The 24,905-nt window shown below is 42.2% G+C and overlaps 1 protein-coding gene across 1 annotated transcript in view; it reads right to left on the bottom strand.

The window, feature by feature from the left end:
• Positions 1 to 9,985: 9,985 nt before the first annotated feature.
• LOC145488615 (sacsin-like) overlaps positions 9,986 to 24,905 on the bottom strand; it is a 28,238-nt gene continuing 13,318 nt past the window's right edge. The window contains exons 8-10 of the mRNA XM_081467502.1: positions 13,412 to 24,738; positions 11,673 to 11,951; positions 9,986 to 10,997 (exon numbers count right to left, since the gene is read on the bottom strand). Coding sequence (XP_081323628.1) covers positions 11,673 to 11,951; positions 13,412 to 24,738 — 11,606 coding nt within the window. The 3' untranslated portion in view covers positions 9,986 to 10,997. The remainder of the gene's footprint in view (positions 10,998 to 11,672; positions 11,952 to 13,411; positions 24,739 to 24,905) is intronic.

Below are 24,905 nucleotides of genomic sequence, written 5' to 3'. Positions count from 1 at the left end.
AGTCTTGATTGACATCTCAACAGTACAATCCAGGTAATAGGCTTTTGACTTACTCCCTTTTAGATGAGAATCCCGGAAGTAAGATCGCGGGGCTTACCAGAATCTAATCGCATTTTTTTTAGAATCTGATTTTCTTATCATCCCCTTATCTATGCACTGCTATATAATAACACTAATTTCGTTATTTTCTTAGTAAAACACGGTAAACTATGTATTGAAAGTTGATTAACAAATGCTCACATGCAAAGCACAAGATGAAAACCACTAAAATCTTAACTTGAAATTCAATCAAATTACCCACCCATGGATCATCCATTAATAGCTCTATTGTCAGTACAATGGTAGTGACAGTGTTCATGAACGTATCAGCAGTAAAATTCCGCTAATGAGTCTTGTGATCCCTGAAGCGCACTATGCATGCATGTCTAGCTTCCGAGAAGGTGATGCTTCCGCTAGCGGTAGCTATTGCAAGGTCAAGGGGATGAAAGGATTACAGGATATTTTGCGAGCTATTCTTCTGTCGAAGTGTACTTGTTTTAAAGTATTCCAGACCAATTACACGTTCTAAGTGAATCAAACGTGTCCTCCCATTTATGGGCCAATCTGCAATCCACTTTTATTGATACAAGGTCTTGAGTGACATCTCAACAATAAAATCCCGAATATTTGCAGAAGATTCCAGCTACACCGGTAGTAAGATCGCGGGGTTTACCAAAATCCAATCATTTTTTTTTTAATCTGAGTTTCTTACCATCCCCTAGCCTTATGTATGCACTGTTATTTAATATTAATTTCATGATTTTCTTAGTAAAACACGGTAAACTACGTATCGAAAGTTGATTAACAAATGCTCACATGCAAAGCACAAGATGCAAATCACTACGATCTTATCTTGAAAGTCAATCAAATTCACCCACCCATGGATCATCCATTAATACCTCTATTGTCAGTACAAAGGTAGTGACATTGGTCATGAACGTATCAGCGGTAAAATTCCGGTAATGATTCCTGTGAGTACTGAGGCACATGCATGTCTAACTTCCGAGATGCTTCCGTTAGCGGTAGCTATTGCAAGGTCAAGGGGATGAAAGGATTACGGGATATTTTGCGAGCCATTCTTCTGTCGAAGTGGACTTGTTCTGAAGTTTTCCAGAACAGTTACACGTTCTAAGTGAATCAAACGTGACGTCCCATTTATGGGCCAATCTGCAATCCACTTTTATTGCTGCAAGGTCTTGAGTTACATTTCAACAATAAAATTCCGAATATTTGCATTTGGTGGAAGATTCCAGCTACACTGGTAGTAAGATCGTGAGGCCTCCCAGAATCCAATCATGTTTTCTTTTCTTTTTTTTTTTAATCTGAGTTTCTAACCATCCCTTTATCTATGCACTGTTATCTAACGACATTAATTTCGTTATTTTCTTAGTAAAACACGGTAAACTATGTATTGAAAGTTGATTAACAAATGTTCACATGCAAAGCACAAGATGTAAATCACTAAGATTTTATCTTAAAAGTCAATCAAATTTACTCGCCCATGGATCATCCATTAATAGCTCTATTGTCAGTACAATGGTAGTGACAGTATTCATGAACGTATCAGCAGTACAATTCCAGTAATGAGTCCTGTGATCCCTGAAGCGCACTATGCATGCATGTCTAGCTTCCGAGAAGGTGATACTTCCGCTGGCGGTGGCTATTGAAAGATCAAGGGGATAAAAAGATTACGTGATATCTTGCAAGCCATAATTCTGTAAAGTGCACTTGTTTTGAAGTGTTCCAGAACAACTACACGTTCCACATCAATCAAACGTGTCCTCCCATTTATGGACCAATCTGAAATCCACTTTTATTGCTATAAGGTCTTGAGTGACATCTCAACAATAAAATCCCGAATATCTGCATTTGGCTGAAGACTCCAACTACATCCATCCGAATACCGGTAGTAAGATCGCGGCGCTTTCCGGAATGCAGTCTTTTTTTGTTTGCTTTTGTTTTAATCTGATTTTCTTATCATCCCTTTATCTATGCACTGTTATTTAACATCAATTTTGTTATTTTCTTAGTAAAATACGGTAGACTATGTATTGAAAGTTAATTAACAAATGCTCACACGCAAAGCACAAAATAAACTGTAAATCACTGAGATCTTATCTCGAAAGTCAATCAAATTTTCCCACCCATGGATCATCCATTAATAGCTCTATTGTCAGTGTTCATGAACGTATCAGCAGTAAAATTCGGCTAATGAGTCTTGTGATCCCTGAAGCGCACTATGCATGCATGTCTAGCTTCCGAGAAGGTGATGCTTCCGCTAGCGGTAGCTATTGCAAGGTCAAGGGATAAAAGGGTTACAGGATATTTTGCGAGCCATTCTTCTGTCGAAGTGTACTTGTTTTGAAGTATTCCAGACCAATTACACGTTCTAAGTGAATCAAACGTGTTCTCCCTTATGGGCCAATCTGCAATTCACTTTTATTGCTGCAAGGTCTTGAGTTACATTTCAACAATAAAATCCCGAATATTTGCATTTGGCGGAAGATTCCAGCTACACAGGTAGAAAGATCGTGGAGGCCTCCCAGAATCCAGTCATTTTCTTCTTTTTAATCTGAGTTTCCAACATCCCTTCATCTGTGCACTGTTATTTAATAACATTAATTTCGTTATTTTCTTAGTAAAACACGGTAAACTATGTATTGAAAGTTGATTAATAAATGCTCACACGCAAAGCGCAAGATGCAAATCAGTACGATCTTATCTTGAAAGTCAATCAAATTTACTAACCTATGGATCATCCATTAATAGCTCTTTTGTCAGTACAATGGTATTGACAGTATGCTCTGTTATTTAATAACATAAAATTTTATTATTTTCTTAGTAAAACACGGTAAACTATGAATCGAAAGTTGATTAACAAATGCTCAAGTGCAAAGCGCAAGATAAAATGCAAATCACTAAGATCTTATCTTGAAAGTCAATCAAATTTACTCGCCCATGGATAATCAATTAATAGCTTTATTGTCAGTACAATGATAGTGACAGTGTTCATGAACGTATCAGCAGTAAAATTCCGGTAATGAGCCGTTTAAGCCCTGAAGCGCACTACGCATGCGTGCCTAGCGTCCGGGAAGGTGATGCTTCCGCTAGCGGTAGCTATTGGAACATCAACAGGATAAAAGGATTACGTGATATCTTCTTAGCCATCCTTCTGTCGAAGTGTACTTGTTTTGAAGTGTTCCAGAACAACTACACGTTCCACATCAATCAAACGTGTCCTCCCATTTATGTGCGAATCTGCAACTACTTTTATTGCTACAAGGTCTAGAGTGACATTTCAACAATAAAATCCCGAATATCTGCATTTGGCGGAAGACTCCAGTTACACCGGTAGTAAGATCGCAGGGCTTACCAGACAGTCATTTTTCTTTAATCTGAGTTTCTTACGCTCCTTTATCTATGCGCTGTTATTTAATAACATTACTTTCGTTATTTTCTTAGTAAAACACGGTAAACTACGTATCGAAAGTTGATTAACAAATGCTCACATGTAAAGCACAAGATAAAATGCAAATCACTAAGATCTTATCTTGAAAGTCAATCACATTTACTCGTACACGGATCATCCATTAATAGCTTTATTATCAGTAGAATGGTAGTGGCATTGTTCATGAACGTATCAGGAGTAAAATTCAGATAATGACTCGCGTGAACCCTGAAACGCATAATGCACGCACATCTAGCGTCTGAGCATTGTGAGGTAAATGCTAAAGACCAAAATGACAGAAAAAAAGCTTGGACTGGAGATCATAATATGAATCATTAATCCAGTATGGAACTCAGCTCCGTGTTATAAGGGACCGTTCATTTTTTTATGAGGTAGTGGGGACTGGTGAAATTTGGAAGGGAGGGGGGTGGGTATGTCCAAAAATATGGCTTCAAAGAGGGTGCCAGCAGAAAAATATATTGCTTAAAGGGCAGGGGGCACTCAAAATATTACCTTATTGACGGCTTCCACGGTAGTGCAAAAGCTCCGCCAGAATGACTGAAATAACATTCCTGAGGTTCTGAAAATTTAAAAAATTTCCCTGGGGAACATGATCCCGCACCCCCTACTTTGTTAGGTACCCTAGCCCTGCGCAAATGAGCACTGGGGAGATTGTCTTGAACTGCGTTGAAAAAATTAAGAAGGATTCGAAATTGCTTGAAATGAAAAAGTTCAAGCGGGTAATTTACTTTGTTTCCTAGCGAATCCAAGGGAAGTGGCAGCATGTAACAACGACACTAAATGATCAATAATCTTCAGAAACCGAAGTGATCTAACAACTAGAAGATGTGGAAAGTTGCAAACGTGGCACCAAAAACAATAACGTATTGATCAACAATCGGGAGCACAAGCTTACTCATAACCCCCCCCCCACCCCCCCCCCCGTCGCCTTAGTGCAAGGGTGGGGGAGCGGGTGGATGGTACCCCCCTTGGGTTTTCGCTCTGTTAAGGCATAGCGAAATACATTTACATTGATTAGATAGCCCTGAGCTTGCATTATAAATTATACCATACTTGTTGGTTGTGACGTAATATGAGGTCAAATGACGTTATTTGACCCGCCATCTTGTATTTTACTATTTTCTTACAAATCAATGCAAAATCAAGCCAGAATGCTTATGAGATGTTCAAATCGGTGAATTTCTGGAATTTGATTAAGAATACTGGAAAAAATACAGAATTATGTGAAAAAAGTTTATTTTTGGCCAAATCTAAATGAGATTTGCGGTTGCCATGGTAACGTCTAAAATGATCGACACACAATTGACATATCATAAAACATCAGTTGCAAGATTGAGATTTAAAAAAAAATCATTTACATGTTTGCAGTGTGAGAGTACGAGGGGGACAGTAGGCGATTTATCTCATATCTAAAGTTAATAAGTAATGGTAATAGGACTGAGTGGAGTCCAATTCGGTCGGTTATCGTAAGAGTGATTTGTTTATCATGAGTATGATTACAGACCGAATAGGACGATACGAAGTCTTATTACCAATTAATCATAAAAATTACAATTTCCGAGAAAAGAAGAATAGCCAAGTTATGAAAGAAAGGGAAAATTTGCATTTAAATACGCGCAAAGAAGATGTAAACATTCTGAGGCCACCGTGCCTCTTACCGGCAATTAGGCGCCAAAAACACAAAAGCTAGCGCACGCACGCACGCACGTGACTACAACTCTGAATGTGATTGGCATATTGAACTGTCCGATAACAAATTGTCCAATAACAAACTGTCCAATAACAAACTGTCCGATAACAACTTGGCAAGTGAATTAGTGGAAAATAGGAGTTTTTTAAGTCAATCACAATCGAGGAAATTGTAATTTTTATGATTAAAGATATCTTATGGCTCTGACGCTAGTTGGAGGGCTATTACACTAATGCGCCCTACTGTGGCAGAAGCTACGTTTCAAAAAATCGGTACGGGGCTTAGGCAGAACCAGTTTGTTTTTAATACTTCTGAGTCCATAGTCCGTGTTGAAGAGTTTAAATAGGCTTTTCAGGTACTCCGGAGACTGATCATTCAAAGTTTTAAACATTGATTTCAATTTTTGCTTTTTTCTTCTGATATAGAGAGGGTTAAGAATGGAGATGAAGGAGGACAAAAGTGAGAGTAAAAAATAAGTTTGCAAGTACCTATAGTTCTGGGAATGCGCGCACGCGAAAAAGCAGCGGTCAATTTCGTCTAAGGCACAGTCAGAAATACATGATCAGTTTTTAATTTGCAGGGAGTATATGATCGCTGAAAAGGTAAATAGATACCTCGAGTCATAACTACTCGATAAACATTTGAACAACCACAGCATGCATGGTAGAAAACCCCTCCTACTACAACGATACTGAGAGTACTTCGAAATGTGCTATTATAACGAAATAATCTGCTCTTACCGTGTTGCTGTAAGAGTCTGTAGGAGCCCACATGATCATCCCATGCCGAAGGTGACATGCTTCCGCTAGCGGTAGCCATTGGAAGATCAAGAGGATAAAAAGATTACGGAATATCCTTCAAGCCATCTTTCTGCTGAAGTGAAGTTGTTCTGAAGGGTTCCAGGAAGGTGATAAGACTTTTATATCATTTACACGTCGATCAAATCTGTGCTCCTATTTATGGACCATTCTGCAATCCACTTTTTTGGAACAAAGTCTTGAATGACATCTTATCAGTAAAATCCCGGTAATAGTCTCTTGGCTTGTGACTAGATTTACTTCCTTTTGGATCAGGAAAGCGGTAGTAAGCAAGCGGGGTCAGGATCCGATCACTCGATATATTAAAATTCAGCGTAAAACAATAAACCTCAGTACGAGGCTCCGGGGAATAACTACAGAGTTTGTGGGGTTTATTCCCCAGAGCCTCGTGCTGAGGTCTACCGGGTTAGGCTGAATTTTAATATATCGAAATTGGGCTATTGTCAATGTTTGGATTGACTCAACAAGTTTTTGGGCGATCTTGATCCAACAAACGGTTCATACAAGCTGCTATGTGATTAATTAGGCACATAAAAAGTTCTCGCTTCAGTTGTTGGTTTAATGTTATCAAAACACTGAAATTCTTGCAAATTCTTGCTAATATACTGCAAGCCATCTTTTGATCGAGGTACAATTATTTTGAAGGTTTCCAGCTGATGATAAGATTGATTTATGCATGTCAACCAAATTTGTCCACTCATGTATGGGTCAAGCCACAATCCAGAGCATGTTATGATCTTCAATGGAGTATCATCAGTCCCGGTATTGATCTCTGGACTTACAAGACTCGACTCGCTTTCCTTTAGGCGTTATCTCGTTTGTCTTTGCATTGCCAGTTTCTGGATCAATCTTCATTGCTTAGTTTGGCAAAACAGCATGACATAAATGGATCACTACCTGAAGTTCTTATATACATTTGCATAAAAAAATAGTCGCCCAAAGGAGTGCATGTGGGCATAGTAAATAAGTCTTCTTTTAGGTGCCGTTTTTCAAGTTTAATCAGCCTCTATGCTCCTTCGAACAAGGTCAGCTGCGGAAACTATCTGCCCTTGGGCTTAAGAAACTAATAGGACGAAAGGCTAAACTAGATAGGGAGCAGCTTGGGAACTGTAAGATGTTTGACACCATGAGAAAACTAAAAGCTCTTAAAAAATTACAATGTTTAAAGAAGTAAACGGGTCCTCTATCCCGATCGAATTGGAAATTGGAGATGTTGGTTTTTGTGAAGGGAGGAAAACTGGAAAACCCGGAGAAAAACCCTCGGCGCAAGGCGAGAACCAACAACAAACTCAACCCGCATATGGCATCGGGCTGAAACTGAACCCTGCCCACCTTGGCGGGAGGTGAACGCTCTGATCACTGCGCCAACTCTGCTCCCCAATATATTTTCCCAAGATATTTTCTGTAATCAATAGAGCAAAATAGAGTTCGTAAAACTCTAAGTGTCACGCTCCAACTGCGAAAGTCGATTTAACGTTTCTGGCGATGATCTCCGTTAACAGAAGTACAAGGCAGTAAAACATAGGTGGATGTGAGAGGTACAAAGGCGGGATCAAAGGTACAGAGGTAACTCAGAATTCTGGAAAATGGAAGGACCAGAGAATATATTTTGGAGGACTAAAGGGCGATCGAGGAATGAAGGGAGGCGCGGTGGCCTCATGGTTAGTGCGCTCGTTCCTGGAGCGAGCGGTCCGGGATCGAGCCCTGGCCGGGGACATTGTGTTGTGTTCTTGGGCAAGACACTTAACTCTCACAGTGCCTCTCTCCACCCAGGAGTATAAATGAGTACCGGCGAATTGTTGGGGAAACCTAACAAATTGCGGGGGAGTGACCTGCGATGGACTAGCATCCCGTCCAGGGGGAGTAGAAATACTCCTAGCCGCTTCATGCTACAGAAACCAGGATAAGCTCCGGCAGCTATGAGCCAGTCGGCTTCAAGGCTTCACTTTATTTATTATTTAAAGGGCGATCGTTCCGAAATTTTTCCTGAAAGTGCCCCAAATCACAGAATCTAATTCTCCTAACTTTTCCAAATACAGTCGAATCTCGCGTAAGCGACCACCCAAAATGTCAAGCCTATGTGGTCACTTTCGAGGTGGTCACTTACGAGAACCTTGACCATTTTGAGTCAAAATTTTGACCCATTTAAAACTGATAAAGTACAGTGTATGTGCATTTTTTCTTCAAATTTTTAACTGTTTCCATGTGGAAAGTCAATTTCGAGAAAAATTCCGGTAATTCTCAATGAGAATTTCCGTCTCTTGAACAACCCAGGAATACAACTCCTTATTATCCAATTTCCGCTCTATTATCTGTCAGATGGTCGTTTACGGGAGATTAAAAACAAAAGAAAATTTCAAACTTTAAGCTCTAAAAGTGGTCGCGGTCGCTTACGACAGGTTCCAAATAGAGTGATTTGACTTGGAAATGTTTGGTAATCTGAAAAACTGATCGCTGAGGAGAGGTGGTCGCAGCCGGAAGTTCGACTGCATAGGTCTGGATGAACTATTTGTAGAAAAAATACTTTAATTCTGATTAGTTTTATATACCACGGACGGCGGCCAAATTGGTTTGGCGGCTCTCACGTCAGTTTCAGGTCCACACAACCCATCATTTGAACGTCGCTTAAAAATAAACAAAACGAAAAAATCTGACCACTGAATATCGTAGTGAAAAGAACACAAATTCACGAACAGTCTGAAATGTTATTTGCCCGATTCCATATCGAACTAAATTTTTTGGGGATAATAACCACAATAGCCTCCATTTGGGGTGAAAATAGATGCTCGGATATTTGTCCTTGGACATTATCTGTTCCTCGAAGCTCACAGTTTTCCTAGATCTTCGCTCTCGGGAAACTGGTCGCCTCTCGGAACAGGTATAAATGTCCCCGGACAAATATCCGAGCATATCTTTTCGCACCAAATGGAGGCTTTTGTTTATTTAGCTACAAGTTTCTTCCCCAGGAGTAGTCTTTATCAGACCTGACCGTAATAAACAGTGCGTAATTAACTTCAATTGATTGACAGGACAGTTGTATTGTGACAAGCTTAGTGGGGGAGTGGCCCAAAGGAGGTGGTAGCGTCAAGTGAGAAACAACATTAAATCTTTATTAAAGTAACTTCTTGCTTTATAATGGCCATCCGTAACACTAGTGAAGTGTCGGTTGAAGCGAGCCCAGCTATTTTTACCATACTAGCTACGTTGTGTGGTGACGTATGGCAGTACAATATCTCGCTCACGCAATTCCATTGTTGGAAATATCACCATGAGATAAAGCAATGGGGTATGTTACTTGAAAAGGGTTATTAACACTGTTTCATCAATTAAACTCATGGTCACAACTATAGCTACTTTTGATCTTATTGAACCCTTACCCCTTACAGGTCAAACCCTTGGTTTTTTTCCACTAGTCACTTTCCGTTACTACCGGGAACCTCGCTAGAATAATCAGAAGAGGGTATATGAATACAAAAGAACTAATTAACCGTAAATTTCGCGTAAAACGCACAAACGAGCCTCAAATGATAAAGAACTACCATGGAGAATAGTAACTACCGTAAATCTTCGAATTAGCGGCCGGGCCGCTTATTTCAAATTTAGGATAAGACGAGGGGCGCTTATTCGACGAGGGGCGCTTTTTTAATTATTCCCAAATCGTAGCCTGACATGATCATTTTTTTAATACATCATCTGCACGTAAACACCAACATAAGCTATTTATTGACAAAAAAAGGCTTATCCTAAAGTTTAAATCGCGGCACCGTTAGTACTTAACGCGTGCAACGTTTTCACTAAACGTGTTCACAAACTGAAACAATGTACAAATCAATACTAAATGACGAAAACTATACACCCGTTGTTGTCTCATTACTCGTCCACAAAATGAGGGGAGAGGAGAGGGGCGCTTATTTTAAATTTCGGCCGATAGCAGGGGCGCTTATTCGAAGGGGGCGCTTATTCGGGGGGGGGGGGGTGGCTAATTCGAGGATTTACGGTACCTTTAACTATGACGCTCGGCTTCTCACCCTATTACACCGGCTTTTACTATACGTAACCTAACATTAGGATATATCAAGGAACATAATGCAAAATATCTTCAAAAGCAAATCTTGTTCACAGTCATAGCCACTTTGCTACAAAAAAGTGAATTAGTCTTTTTGAGCTAAAAGTGACCACATATCTTGTTAAGTTGTTACTGTTACATACCAGTCCTTCAAGCAACTAAAATATTCTCGAGGAAAAGGTTGTTGTTATTCATCGTGGTAGATGCAATAATAAAGTGTATTATCGTTTGTCTCACAATGTAGTCACTTGAAATGTAGATCGCGATCGTCAAGTTTATTGATCGAGATCCTCACTGGTACACACGTAGGGTCAAGGAAGCTATTCACATAAGACTTCACCCTAACAACATCAACAGGGATAGTGGAATTGAAATTCCTGAAGCATGGATACCCACGATCAAGAAACACAACAACAGGAGAACGGTACAACAGCGGACCACTGAGGGAACAGCTACTCGCCGGAACAATGGAACAATAGGAGGATCGAAATGCACCAATCACAGCCGACCTTTGTGATATAAATGATACCGTGCAATCAGTCGACCTTATCGCCTGAAGAAGACTAGCAGTAAGCAGTCGAAACGTCGCGATCTACATTTCAAGTGACTACATTGTGAGACAAACGATAATACACTTTATTATTAAAATATTCTCTAAACTACAGTATATGCTACAATCGTTCTACCAAGTCATTTATAGAGACGTGGTTTTAAAATGCGAATACATCAAGTTTTGAATCCAATGGAAATCTCTAGCTCAATCAAATACCTACAACTTTCCAAAACTAGATAAATCGATGTCTATCGTGGCTACAATTATTGTAATAAGAATCGCACTAACATCTTGGCTTGGAAGACATCTTTGGCTGCAAATTTAATTGTCTTGTGATGTATGCCAGTCTATTGCGGCATTTCCTAAAAACAAAATTAAAGAGAAATTAATCATCGAATTAAAATTAAAGAAAATATATTACATCTATGAAATACATTTGCAACAACGACATAGAAATTTGTTTACTTGCTCAATGCCGGGGAAAGAGAGGGTGAAAGCGAACCATATACTGGAAGACTTCTTGAGAAAAAAAATATTGCTTGCAAGCTTTTACACGGATGAACACTCCGGCGTCATTCTAGTAATGTACATGAGGTACTGCCCAGTAATTTGGAAGCTTAACTTCTAAAGCGTCTTCTCGCTTTCGTATTACTTAAACCTTAGCTGACCTTAGCTGGCAAGGTTTTGCGTATGTGTCGATTAGTGTCCTGGGGCCCGTTTCTCGAAGGTCTCGAAAAGTTTTCGCACGCGAAAAGCCGTAGCAAACTCCAAAGCCTTATGATTGCAGAGCTGCTTTATTCGCATATACTAAATAGGAACAGAAGATCCCTTCATACAAGAAGTTTCAGGCGTATACACCTCTCTATTTTCAGGTACAGATGAACTAAAAATGGCCTTGCGAGCCCTAAAAGTTTCCGGAGCTTTCGAGAAACGGGCCCCTGGACATAACAAAGGAACAGAATAAAGATCAAAAATGAATTGTGCCTCTTCCTTATTTGCCTTCTTATTTTTTTCTCAGTCTCTATAGAGGTACCCACCTATAAAACTCTGCTTCTGACTCTGTCTAGGATACTCCTGGCTAGTCCTAGTGCTTCTTGGGCCATGTCTCGAGAGTAAACGTCGTTTGGAATCCGAGGAAAACAAACCTGATCGGGGTAGCGCATGCGCGTTGAATCACCCAGGGAACTCTCAAGTTGGCTTGATAGCGTGGTCAACTGAGAATCATCCAGTGCCCGGGAGTTCTGGACTAAGTTGTGAATATTATTCTTGTGAGCATCTACAGAATATTGGGCAGCCTTCAGTGCCTTCTCCGCAGCCTGCAACACGAACAGCCTTTCTTGTTACACTATCATATGATTGGAAAGAAATAATTGTACACAGAGCAGTTTTCACTTGAGCCTCAAAATTAATTCGCATTTGCTTTGGCCTTGTGTTACTACACTTGGCAATGGTTTAAAAACCTCACGCCACTTTTTCATCCAATCAGTAGTAACTCCAGAACCAATCGTGACTCGCTCGTACACTTTTTCCCGCGTTTTTGTTTTCTTTCTTTCTTTTTGCTTAGCTCACTGGATTGCCTGTGTACTTTGTGATTGACCACAATGATTACCTTGGTTCTTTAGGGGGTTTACGAAACTCACTTGAAATCAGCCCTATGAAACTTGTTACTAAGGTATTACTTAGTCAGTGACACATGCTGGCGACACTTTCAGCTCACCGGTCGAGCACGGTGTCCCTGAGCTACAGGAGATTCGTTTGGGAAGTAAACTATATACAACAAGTGTCAAGCACACTGCAGAAAGGCAAGATTGTTACAACAATCATATAGTACGACTTTAACAAAACGCGAACACTTCTCAGACCAAAGTAGCGCTTTTCACTGCCATTAATTATCTTAGCGGGCCCCCCAAGAAACAGTTGTTAAATTCGACAGGTTAAAAATGTTCAATTTGAGGGTTGCGATTCGTTACCTGTGATCGAATTACTTCGCTTCTTTTCAAGGTTCTTTGAATGCCGTCGTACTTATGATTGAAATAAAAAGTCGCTTGTTAGGTATTGAATTTGAGTTTGCGGGTTATCGAAAGGCATAGCTATGGGCCAGTCATTCGAAGCGGTTTTATTAAACGGAACTGTAAAATAATAGTGTAGATTCCCGTCTTCACTGGACAAGCGCTTTCATGTTGGTACTCTTAATGGGAAAAGACACGTTTACATATATTTTTTTTTTTAGTGACAAAAATACAAGCGATTTTGTTTTCGAAGGCCGGTTGTTGTTACTGTAAGAATCTCGATCATTTCTCTTTTTTATCACAGTCAAAACTGCTCTAGCGTTACTCCCAGAAGCGAAGTAATGAGCTCTTTACTGGAAATTTAATTTTAATTCCTATGTTGAAATAATCATAAAAAGTGCAAGATTGAAACCGAGTTGCATCAGCAATTTCGATGTAATGTTCTTACCTGGTGTGGAGGCGCGTTTACCTCATGGTTAGTGTGCTCGACTCCGAATGGAGCGGTCGGGGTTGGAGCTCTGGCAAGTGACACTGTGTTCTGTACTTGGGTAAGACACTTAACTCTTACAGTGCCGCTCTCCAACCAGGTGTACAAATGAGTACTGGCGAGTTTAAGGTTGGGGGTAACCCTGCGATGGACTACCATTCCATCCAGAGGCGACAAGAAATATTCCTAGTCGCTTCATGCTACACAAAACGGGATAAGCTCCGGCTTGATGGGTCACTTGGTTCGTATACAGAATTTACCTGCCTTTACCTATTCTTACCTGGTGGCATTTGAAGCAGGCCCACTCGTACGATGGTTTCACGGTAGCAATGTCATTATCAGCAGCCTCCAGGTCGGCTTCAGCTTGTCGGAACCAGCGTCGTGCCTCTCGTGGCTGGGGATTCGTTGTACAAAAGCTTGGAGGCACGTACCATGAATGTGTTCTATTGCCAGATGGCCCATAATGCCGAAAGAAGCTGTCGCGATACTCCTGGCGCTGTGAGCGATACTGCCTTGCACGCCTTTCCCAGAAATCATAGAAAGCACCATAGTTGGAGCTCCAGCTTTCACCTCTGCGTGATTCTCCTCTTTCCAATCGTTCGATTTCACTCTTTATGTGCTGAAATACTTCTGTACAGAATACCTCGTTTCCTGGATTCTTGTCGGGATGCCACTGTAGAAACAGTCGCTTGACGATTTGTTTTCTTCTCTTTTCCGGCAGCCTCCAAGCTTCTTCGAGCGCTCTTGAAATTTCGTCAAAAATCTTCTGTCTATCCGAAGCGGAGTAAGAGCTTTCTTGTTGGCCAGACAGGGCTACCTCAGATGATGTCACCTCTTGAACACGGTGAAATTTGTACAACTTAGTAGCGTCGACAATTTGTGGTTCCTTGTCCTCTCCAATGTTGATCTTGTAAAGCCTCGTAAACGGGCTTACATCGTCCCCTGGCACTTCTTCGATTATCACAGCGTAAATGTAGGTGGCATCTCCTTCTTGCAGTTCAAGACTTGGATCATGTAACTCGTATCCGACGTATTCTCCAGGGGTAAACGCTTCGAAGCCCGGATTTAGAAGGTTATGCATTGCAATAGGGATGAAACTGCCTGGGGGTGGGAAGACATTTCTTTTGTCTGCATCATAGGAATCGTCCCGCCGAATCCTCATTCTATCTAATAAGGAAAATATTTTGCCCGTGTCGATACGCAGCATCTCGGGTATGAGCAGAATCGTCTCCCGCAGCATTCCTCTACACGCGTCTGCAATCAGTTGTGATAATGTTAGAGCAATGGTCGAGATAGTTTCTTCTGCGTCTTGGACGGCGTTGACGTACACTTTCCAGATATTTTGACCTGACTCTGAACCCTTCTCTACGAAGTACGATACTTCGAGCTCACTTCCCTGAATCACTTCTCCACTGTGAACTAGATGAGTGACAATTTTACTCATGCCAAGGAATTCAATGCTTTGCAGACTACTCCTTACAGTTGCGACCACACTTTCATCGAGCCCACCATCTTGATTGGCGTGACGAATGAGCCTGAGAATTCCGCGGTAGAACTGCTCAGAGTGCAGTTGCTTTCTCAGTGAACTAGCAGCGCCAAAATCAAATCTCTCGCTATCATCTTCTGATTCCACGAACTTTTCTTCGATTACGCAGGACATCATCTGAGGCCGTACATTTGTGGGAAGAAGCATGACCAAGTCCTTGTAATTTACATTGGATTTGCAGCCAACATTGGCCATCTTAAGGTTCACCAAAAAAGGCAGGTTGAAGTTATGAACACGATCGAGGTAATGCGGGGCGTCATCGAAGATGAGCTCAGAAGCCTTCATCAAAACAACAGGCAGCACGGTGTCATTCAAAGCGAAGTCGCCGCTGAATGGATAGACAGCTGGCAGGTACAAGGTAGATATATCCTGCTGTGCGTCGGGATTGTCTTGCATCGTTTCAAGGAGGCCCTTAACCGCTTTTAAAGCACTGAAAACTTCATTTGGTTCCAGTTCTTTTCCCTTACATCGTCCGTGTAGCATGTTTAGGACCATGGCATAGTGAGAAGGTGTAACAGAAGTGGAACAGCCCAGGTAGTTAAACAGTTGTGTGAACTCACTAAGCTCGGGAGGCATTCTGTAAAGAAACGGCTTGATCTCACAGTCCAAGTAAAATTCAATCACGACTTGTTTAGCATAAACCAAACGTCCACCTTGCTCGACCAAAACGCAAGGTGTATGCGCAAGAAGTCCTTTTGCAATGGCGCCTGGCATGGCTTTGGCTTGAAGAAACTTGTAGATATTTCTCATCACTGACTTCCGTGTTGCTTTCTGACAATACGTCAGAACGCTGTCGTTTTCCTTTTCCAGCGACCAGGAAAGATTTTGGCAGTGAGAAGCAACTAGTTCCACAGTTGGTGTTCTCAGAATATGAAGTTGGGCGAGAATTTCATTGCAGTAAGAACTTGTACTGAACGAATCTGGAACTTCCATCGTGTACTGGTATTTCTCTGGATGTGCCCAATCTGGAAGGAGAGCTGCTGTCGACCAAACTATCTTAGTGTGTTCCGCTATTACAGAGCCGTTGAATGCAGTGTATGGAATGTTGCCATTACGTTCCTCACCGAACTGTGGATGGAGTACTCTAAGTTCTTCCGTCACAACGCTTGTGGCCACAAAACGGATGTCAGAAACAGCCTGAAGAAGCCCTTCCTCTACAACATTTTCTCGAAGGAACAGGTGCTTTACCAGGACTTTGGACTTTTTGTCAGTTATCTCAGTCCGCTGCATTGCGCCCTCGCGCGCAACTTCAGCAGCAAATGTCTTGAAAAGATCTTGGGAAACTCCACAGATTAGCCCGATTTTTTTCATAAATGGCAGCCACTCATCTTTGATGAAAGGTTCTGGTGGAAACTTGTCTTTAGAAACCATTAATTTGAAAACATCATTGTAGGGATCATAGAAAGAAGACGCTTTCTTCAAACTCCCATCTGAGGAGGTGACAATCGCTGTGTTCTTCAAACAAGTTAGTAACCTCTCCTTGTCATTCTCACTGGTTGTTATCATTACTAAAATAGAATCACGGATGTATTTAAGGTGTGCGAGTCGTCCTTCGGAGCTAAAAGTATCGAAGGACTTCAAAATAAAATTGCAATATACGTCGACAGCCGAGACACACTGGAATCCCAGAGATTTAAAGAGCGGAGACAGACTTGGCCGGCCTTCGAGAAACACCACACGTTGATGAAATCCTAGCTGTTCCATCTCTTCGCGTGGAATACCAATGGGTAAGACGCAGACACTTGCACTGTCAACACTGATGAGTCCACCATGTGTTGCATGATAAAAAGGAAGTCTTCTTAGTATGCTCTTGTCGCGTTCTTGCAAACGTGCTACGTTGTCGCTGAAATACCGTAAAATAGTCTCACATTCCGAGGTATTCAATTTGCCTCTAATTGCCTGAGGGTTTTTCGACATCTTCTGCTCTAAGGAAGTAAGAATAGATTCCGGTTTCCTCAGTGAAGCTACTAGCTTACGTGCAAGATGCCAGGAATCCGACAACAAGACAACATGATTCAACTCTGCCAGACTGAGTTTTCGCAAAGCATCACCAAGCGACTTGTTAGCATCAACATCTTTGAAATCAAGAACAGATTCTGCTAGCCTCGAGGGAACAAGGAAGTGTTCCGGTGCCAGACGAGAAGTGCTTCTCCCACAGACTGGCGGAAGTTCGATATTCTCAGTGCAAGGAAGAATGCTCCAGTTTGAAAGAGGTTGCACTACTGTACGAATGCTTCTGATTTCTTGTTCTTGTATTTCAGAAATGCTTCTTTCCTCCTGTTTCCTTGAGGCTATTTCCTTGAGGGCATCACTTGATTTTTCAATCAGGAAAAACCAAACCTTGTTCACCCAGTTTTTATTTGGTACTGAGCCTTGTTCTGGAGACCACTTTACGTACCCATCCTCGCTGTAATATTGGCGTGGTAGAGCTCGATGCAGGTTACTGGCAAAGTCCTGAACTCCAAACTGCTTGAAAACAGGTGACTTAAGACACAAAGCTTCGCCAAAGATTCGTATCCTTACTCGATCATGGACAAACATTTCTCCGCATGGCGGTAGGATTCCGTAATGACGCGAGAGAAACTTCGGATCAGAAGTGCTGAATTCTTGTAAACGATTGTCTTGTGTTACAAGAAGGGGAAGTCCTGGCAACTTTGCTAAGAAAAGTTCGTCATCTTTACAGTACTTAAGCACGAGTGTGACACCGTCAATGGTTTTAAACGGCGTCTCTCCGACATCAACATAAATAGATCCAATGCGGCAAAGAGGATCTTCATTTTTGAAGGTCTTGTAGAACTCCATTACGGAAGAAGGAGATACGCAACGAGAACTCACACCTGACTCCTGAAACGCTGAGTATACAGATGAGGAAAATTCTACGAGGTTAAATCCCGTTTCCAGTAGAATTTCTTCAAAGGAAGTTTTCAGCTCCAATCTTCGTTTCTCTTCTTTGTCAGGATCGTTTTGAAGAGGAAGGCGCCTTGGTTGAGCAACATCAGCACCGCCTTCTTCAAGATTGCTGACGTCTTTCCCGTCGCCCGTTGAAGGAGGCCATGTTAGTTGAATTGCAGGCGTGGTTTCCTCAAAGCACGTTTTCAGCTCCGCTCCTTGTTTCTCCTTGCTTTTAAAATCTCTTTCGAGAGGAGAGCGCCTTGGTCGAGGGGCAAAACAATCACTTTTCCCAAGATTGTTGAAGAATGCCTCGTCTTTTCCCCCGCCCGTTGGAGGAAGCCATGTTAGATGAACTGTTGAAGTGGTAGCTTCTGAAGCTATACTTCGCACTACTGGAAGAAACCTTAGTCTCTTGTTGTTCATTCCTTGATACACGGATCTTACCAAGGTTTCCCAGTACGGATTGGCTGAGACCATCATGGGAAACAGAATCTCGTAGTCGTTGATCTTTTTTACTAAAGCATCTTTACTGCAGTCCAGCGTAACTTCTTCAGCGTTGTGTGTAATTGGTAGATCAAGGCAATTCCTCACCTCATCCAAAAGCGTTAAATAGCATGAGGCTATCACATCTCTCAGCAAAGCGTTGTTCCAGTCAATGCGATAGTCGTTACGTAGATCTCTCCACAGATCTCTTCTGGCTTCGTGGTCCAGTGCAAAGTGACCATTGACATGGACTGGAAGATCAGTTTCTAGAGGAAGTGGAAGAAAGCAGTAAGCTTTTTTCCTAGTAGTCCCCGCTTCCCCTTGCTTGAAATTCTTTTCCAAAAGGCAAGCGACACCACCTCTAGGAAGCATTCCCAGATCACCCTTTTTGTAGGCTTCTATGATACTTGTTGGCACTTCATTGTCAAATCCAATTTGTCTAACAATCAGCCATTTTTCTTCGTTGCCAAGGCTGTCTCGTAACCTCAGAACATAAGAACACTTTTTCACTTCGATGTCCCTTATGGAAAATCGGTCTATTTTATCACCTGTCTTTGTAACTTGTTTGACGTAGGTGACAAACTGTTGCCTCTTTGTTACATCCTCTTCTGACATTTCTGCTTCGACAGAATATGAGTTCACCACCTCTCCACTTTCTTCATCAATATCACACAAGGTGATCTTCCTGACGTTATTGACAAAAAGCAGAACTTCAAATAGTTCTTTTTTAAGTGCCTCCATCATGTCACCCAATGCTGGCAGCGTTACTGGGGAGTTTGAAATCTTGGAGCTATCTGCCATCTCTTGGGTTCTCAATGGAAATCGGAACATTGTTGAATTTTGCATTGGGAACTCCTGATCATCTTCAATATAGCAAGAAAACACATCTGGAAACATGTGCTTTAACTTCGATGTTTCTCTGAACATCATCCCAGGTTCCAAGGCAGTTGCACCAGGCACGTACTTGTAGTGTGGATCCAGCACACACAAAACATCTCCAATCTCTTCTCCACTAGAGACAAATGACGGGACATCAGTCAAATGGTACACTGCATTGAAGCCTACACCATACTGGCCAGTCTTGTTTGGATCGTCCCCTTTACTACCTTCTCCAAGGTTCTGTATGCCCACAATATCAGCTTCAGTGAAAGGCTTGTTGTTATAGACGCACAATGCAGGACCCTGCAGTGGTTTCCATGAGTCTCCAAACACTTTCTCATCTTGGTGTTGTCGAGGGTCTTTAATAAAACAAATCTCTGTTGCTTGAGCATCATCTGCATTCTGGAGAAGTTCTTTCAATATTTCGTTCTCACACGGGTAAGCTGTCAGAATGCGTTTTAAACGATTTGTTAGTTTCTCTTTTTGGCCAAAGGGGATACCACGCGAGAAATGTCTCAATGCTTCTTCGCGGCGCGTTTTGACACCCAATTGCAAACTCGTTTTGGGCGGAATCATATCACTTACAAAATGAACCCCAATTTCGTCTAGCATCCATGGGCAGTCTCTCATACAAAGGTCTCCAACTGATCGCATCATTCCTTTGGAGTCAGGAAGAGAAAACGAATCCCGACTTTCAAGAGTTTCGTTTCCGTCATCCTTCGAATGTGTCTTACAGTTGCCCAATTGAACAGACGCATTGATTGTCACTTGAAGATTCTTCTCATCGAGCTTTGAATCCTGGAACGTCTGCTTTATAAGATTCAAACAAGAAATGAAATCTTCTTTTTCAAAAGCATCTTTTACGCCAGCTGCTTTCATTAAACCTTCAAATGATCTGGCGAAATCACGTGGCAGCTTATAAAGATATGGAGAACAGTCCACATCCAACTTGAAAGCCACTTGCCTTGCACAAACGAATTCCTCCCCACAGAGAATGAACTTCTTTCCACGAAAACTCTCTCTCAATTGCTCAGCCTCGACTTCTTTACTGTCAAGGGCCGTTTGAAGATATTTGTACGCTGCCAAGCACACTTCGTTCAGCTGGTAGGATGCCAGTGTATGAAGACCGTTGGCGTTTATCGACGACGCAGCATCAAGTTGTGATGCAATATGGTCGAGTGTGGCCTTCATTTTGTCTAAATACAGAAACTTTTGAACACCTGTTGACATATCTTGATCTACTACCGGTTCAGTGCAGCAGACTAAGTACTTCTCGCTCTGTAAAAAGGACTCCTTGGGTGACAGCAATGTTCTCTTGTTCCCAGTTTGCATTTCATCTCCTTTCCAGCGAAGAGGAAACTTGTAAGGTTTCTGAAGTAAGGGTAGAAATTTTGCTTGTAAGACTCTTTTACGGACATCATCGGGGCAAGAGCTTTTCTCTTCACGCAACAGCTTCCATTGAAGATGATCCATCAGTGCCTTTACGCGCTTCAAAGCTGCTTCTCCACTAATTTCATTTAAAATGCTGACACTCTCTGCTCTTTCGGCAACCTCAGGCCATGGAAGATCATCCGTTAACATCCCAAGCTGTTCAAGTTTGGCCAGTCGCAAACTGTTTAAAAAGGTTTCTTCTGTGCCAAATGGAAACCTTATGTCCTCAGGGCTAAAAAGAGATGCGGCATTTTTGTACGGATTAATAAGTTGGCCCGGGCACTTCAACTTGCGGCCATCCGGTGAAGCTGGAATGCATTCATGTGATTTAATGAGATAGTCGAAGTCTCCGTCGTTTTTGTCGTGTTGAACGCACGAATCTAGAACGTACAAGACCAACTTGTCCCTCTGGTGACTTGGTACCGAATTAATGTTCGGAAAGAACAGCTCGCGGAAGAACCTTCCCTTGTCATAGCTTCTATCTTGGATTACTGCTGCGAGATCATATTCTAGAAAAGACTCGTACACATCTGCTGGTAGATCAATGATGGCTTCTTTCCTCTTTTTTAACAAGTGAAAAACCTCAAATGACACATGTCCTACTTGTGGGTCTTGGCGAAAGTTTGGTTCCAGAAAGACTACTTGCGTAATGTCTACCCATCTGTTTCCATCTGAAAAGAGACAAAAGCTTCCACTAGCGAGATTTTGGTAGAATGAGCGTGCAAGCGGCTGACAGTTTGGTTCTACTTGACAAGATTTTGGCCATAGTGAGTGGAACTCGTATTTGTCCGTAGCAGTCTTCTTCAAGTCCTCAAGGAGATCTAGATATGCTGCACAGATGGAGTCTTGCATGAGAAGATTGTTCCACTCTACTCCAATGCAGCTCTTGTCATCAGCTGTTTTCTCCTTCAAGCTTCGTCTGCTGGCGGCTACTGCAAATGCCCCATTTACGTGCACTGGGAAACCACTGTAGATTGGAAGCGGAAGGAAGCAGAATAGGTTTCCCTTATGATGCGGCTCTTTCGCCGGTATTTGTTCGGTAACCGGTACAGGCAGAAGCTTCTGATAGTCGTCAGGCATCATCCGAGCAGCTACTCCAGCTGATGGAAGAAGACTCCTATCACCTTTCGCAAATTGCATTGCATTCCCTTTGCCCATAGAAGACGCGACAAGCCAAACTTCAGATTCATCCTGCAGGTGGCCATTGTTCTCAAGGAACGATTTTCCACTATCTGTAACGGTGCTCTTGATGGTAATCATAACTGCCGAGCTGAGCAAATCAGTATTAGAGCTGATGGAATCTCCTGTTTGCTTGGCAATCTCAGATGATGCTCGCAGAAAGTTGCACTGTTTAAGAAAGTTCTGTTCTTCATTGCTACGGCTCCTAACAGCTGGGGAAAGAGTGACCGGGACAGACAATTCTCTTAAGATTCCGTCTTGATGCAATGCTTTGCTGACCTCAAACAACATTATGGGTTGCTCAGAACTAGCTGATTCCCTTGGCAAATGAAACACTTGTATGCGGCGGACATTCTGCGTAAAGAGCAGCAAGGTTTTAGCGCCACGAGTGAAGAGCCTCAAGAGTTCTTCAACTTGTTTGTTGTCGTAATGCAGTTGCTTAATTTCACTTTTTACAGCTTGCTCTTTGGTTCGTAAAGGAAAGCGAAATAGTGTTCCGTGAAAAGAGTTGTCCTCTTTTTCCAGACGAAGGTCACAGTCAAATATTCCATTGAAGGGTTTGAACTGATTGCTAAGATTTCTCAGTCTCCTTGTGTTCTTGTTGATGTCTATCTTCATTCCAGGTTTGTTCTTGTTCCTGATTGCTTTTCCCAGATAGAAAGTGTTGGGGTCAAAAATCACAAAATAATTCCTACTCAGGAACATTGGAACATCCGTCAGGTTGTACACTGCATTGAAGCCGAGTCCAAACTTTCCAATTTTCTCAGTGTCGGATTCTTTTGTAGCACCGTTCAGTTTTGTAATGTTTGTAAAATCTTCGTCTCGAAACTCAGCATCGTTGTACACCCACAGTGCAGGACCCTGGCAGTGTCTCATTCCTTCGTCAATCAGGCAGGTCATGGCATCTTCGTTTGTTCTCTCATCATAAAGAAATCTGATTTCGGTGGCACCAGCATCATCTGCGTTTTGTACAAGTTCTTTTGGTACCGCGAATCCATCGGTGTAGTCTTCCAAAAGTCTCCCAAGTCTGCGAGTTAGTTTTTCTTCTTGCCCAAATTCTTCTCCTATTTCCAGTTCGTCCGGCTCTAGCATTCGATTCATAAGCGTTGGTACAAGCAAAAGTTCAGCTGTGCTATTCGGGATGTTTGGATGTACATACATATAATCCATCCCTTCATCTTGGTTGCTTCTTTCCAACCACTCATGTTCACAGTACATGCAATCGTCAACTGGTGCAAGCTTGAGATAGGTATCTCTTTCCACGTGTGTTGGAATTAGAACCTTTTCTTGAAGCGTAGAAGGCAATTGTTCACCAACGTTTGGCTTAACTTCATTCAGAATATCCACCGATAATTGGAGGTCTTTCTTCACTTCTGAAGTGGAAAATTGTGTGCCATTGTCATACTTCTGTTTTATCAAATGCAGAACCTGAAGTAAGAATGCGTCGTCACACTGCTCTTGCAAGCCAAAACTAGAAAGAAAAGCGGAGAAATGTTCCACTTCTGAAGGAAGGGCGTGGACGTATGGTGACAGATCAATAGGCGGTTTCTTGGATAACATCAGATTAGGAGAAGAAAAGCCATCTCCATTCCAAACCCAGGCCAGACTTTCAAGGCCACACAATGCCTCCTTTACGTCAGCGCGATCTGCTTGACTTAGACACTGATAGATTTCCTTGATTATCATGATATAACGCGGCTTTTCAGCAGTGTTGTAAGAGCCGATCACGTTTTTAAGATGCCGAGCGACCTCGAACACCGTTGGCTTCATATTCCAGGAATAGAAACTGGCTACCTGGCTAGATGACTCTGTTTTAACGACTGGCTGTAAAGATCCGATGAGATTTGCCAGTTGATCGCTCTTCACTTCTGAGGGCTTGTGGAAGTGTGATTCGCTGCACGTTTCTCCCCAAAACGTTAGTCTTTGCGGATAATCGCTGGGTTTTCCTCTAACCCTGGATACCCATGAAATGTCTTGAAGCTGCAATCCCAATGACGTTCCACAAGTCGTCTCTTGAAGCTTAGAAGGATTCCGTGTTATGTGTTGCATGATCGCTTCTGACTTTCTTTCCGCTGTTGAAAGGCTTGAAATGTTGCTGACCGCTTTGGCACTTTGGTGCAGGTCTTGCCCAGTGATATCTCCCTCGCCTTTCATTCCTAGAGTTTCCAAAATCACCAGGGCTGCAGGGTCGTTGTACTGCTCTCCGGTAGGAAAAACGTCTTCCTCGGCGAAAATACGCCTCAACAAGTCCTTCCTGGGATCGAATATCTCCATAGGCTTTACTCGTCTACTTTTGGTTGAGACAAACGGCAAAGATTTTAACTTCTCTTTAAATCTCCAGTCGGCACCAGCGTAGACTTGATAGTGCTCCAGCACAAAGACCATAAGTCTGTCTATCGTTTCAGCAGAATAATGGCCTTCTTCCACCCCTGGAAATACTTCCTCAATGAAAAATTCATGCGATGTGAGGATTCGGATGTCCATTAGCACTACCAATCGCTTGGAAGCGTCTTCTTTGATGTCAATGAGATCCCTTCGGGGAGCCACCGGAAACGACTCTTCAGGGGCGGCACGAAGACCGTTTTCCTTCGACACAAAAGTCTTGAATAGAGTCTCAAACAAAGGAAAGCTATAGAGAACCTGCTTCTCTTCCGGTTCTAGCGAGGAGGCTTTAGCAATGAACCTTCTCAAGGAGCGTTTGCCGTGGTCTGTTACTTTATGCATTCCAGTCGCCATCTCGGGGAGCGATGCCGCCAGAGCTCGTAAGACACCTTTAACTGTTGGTGAATGGACAAAGGCATTCGCTAGCGCAGGATGGACGCGTAAAAATTCCGGGTACTCCTGCATTACAGTCACACCAAGCACTTTCAAAACGTCAGTGACGTTCTCATCAAGGTGATCTCCCTGAAGGTTTCTTACAACTATCTTAGATGGCTGCGTAAGTCTTGCTAAGGTAACCGACGCTTGTGACATGTCGAGTGGGAGCAACGGAAGGTTTCGAAACCTTTTAAGCTCGTCAATGGTTGGAAAGTTTTTTCCGAGATAGTCCCACACAAGATTTAGCCATTCTTTACGGGGATGGTTTCCGATTCCAGGATTCCACGGTACTTTGTCCCCTGCTGACCACTCAGGTGGCAGTGTTTTTGAGAGAAGGATGGCTACATCGTTTTTACAAAGGTGGCGTAACTGAGTGAATCCTGTGAAAAATGGAACGAGAATACTGTAACAGTTTAACTATTTAGTTACGTAGTCTCTGTAAAAGGTCCTTTTGGGTTCGGAGATAAAAGGTATGGTTTTCTTTACGCTGTTCAAGAAACATTAAATAACGAAGAATTTTAGGAAAAGTGTCTAGAATGATATCGTG

This window comes from Orbicella franksi, chromosome 5 (assembly GCF_964199315.1).
Source record: "Orbicella franksi chromosome 5, jaOrbFran1.1, whole genome shotgun sequence".
NCBI classification, from domain to species: Eukaryota; Metazoa; Cnidaria; class Anthozoa; order Scleractinia; family Merulinidae; genus Orbicella; species Orbicella franksi.
Note: the sequence above shows the minus strand (reverse complement) of the source record. Positions and strands in the feature narration are given on the sequence as shown.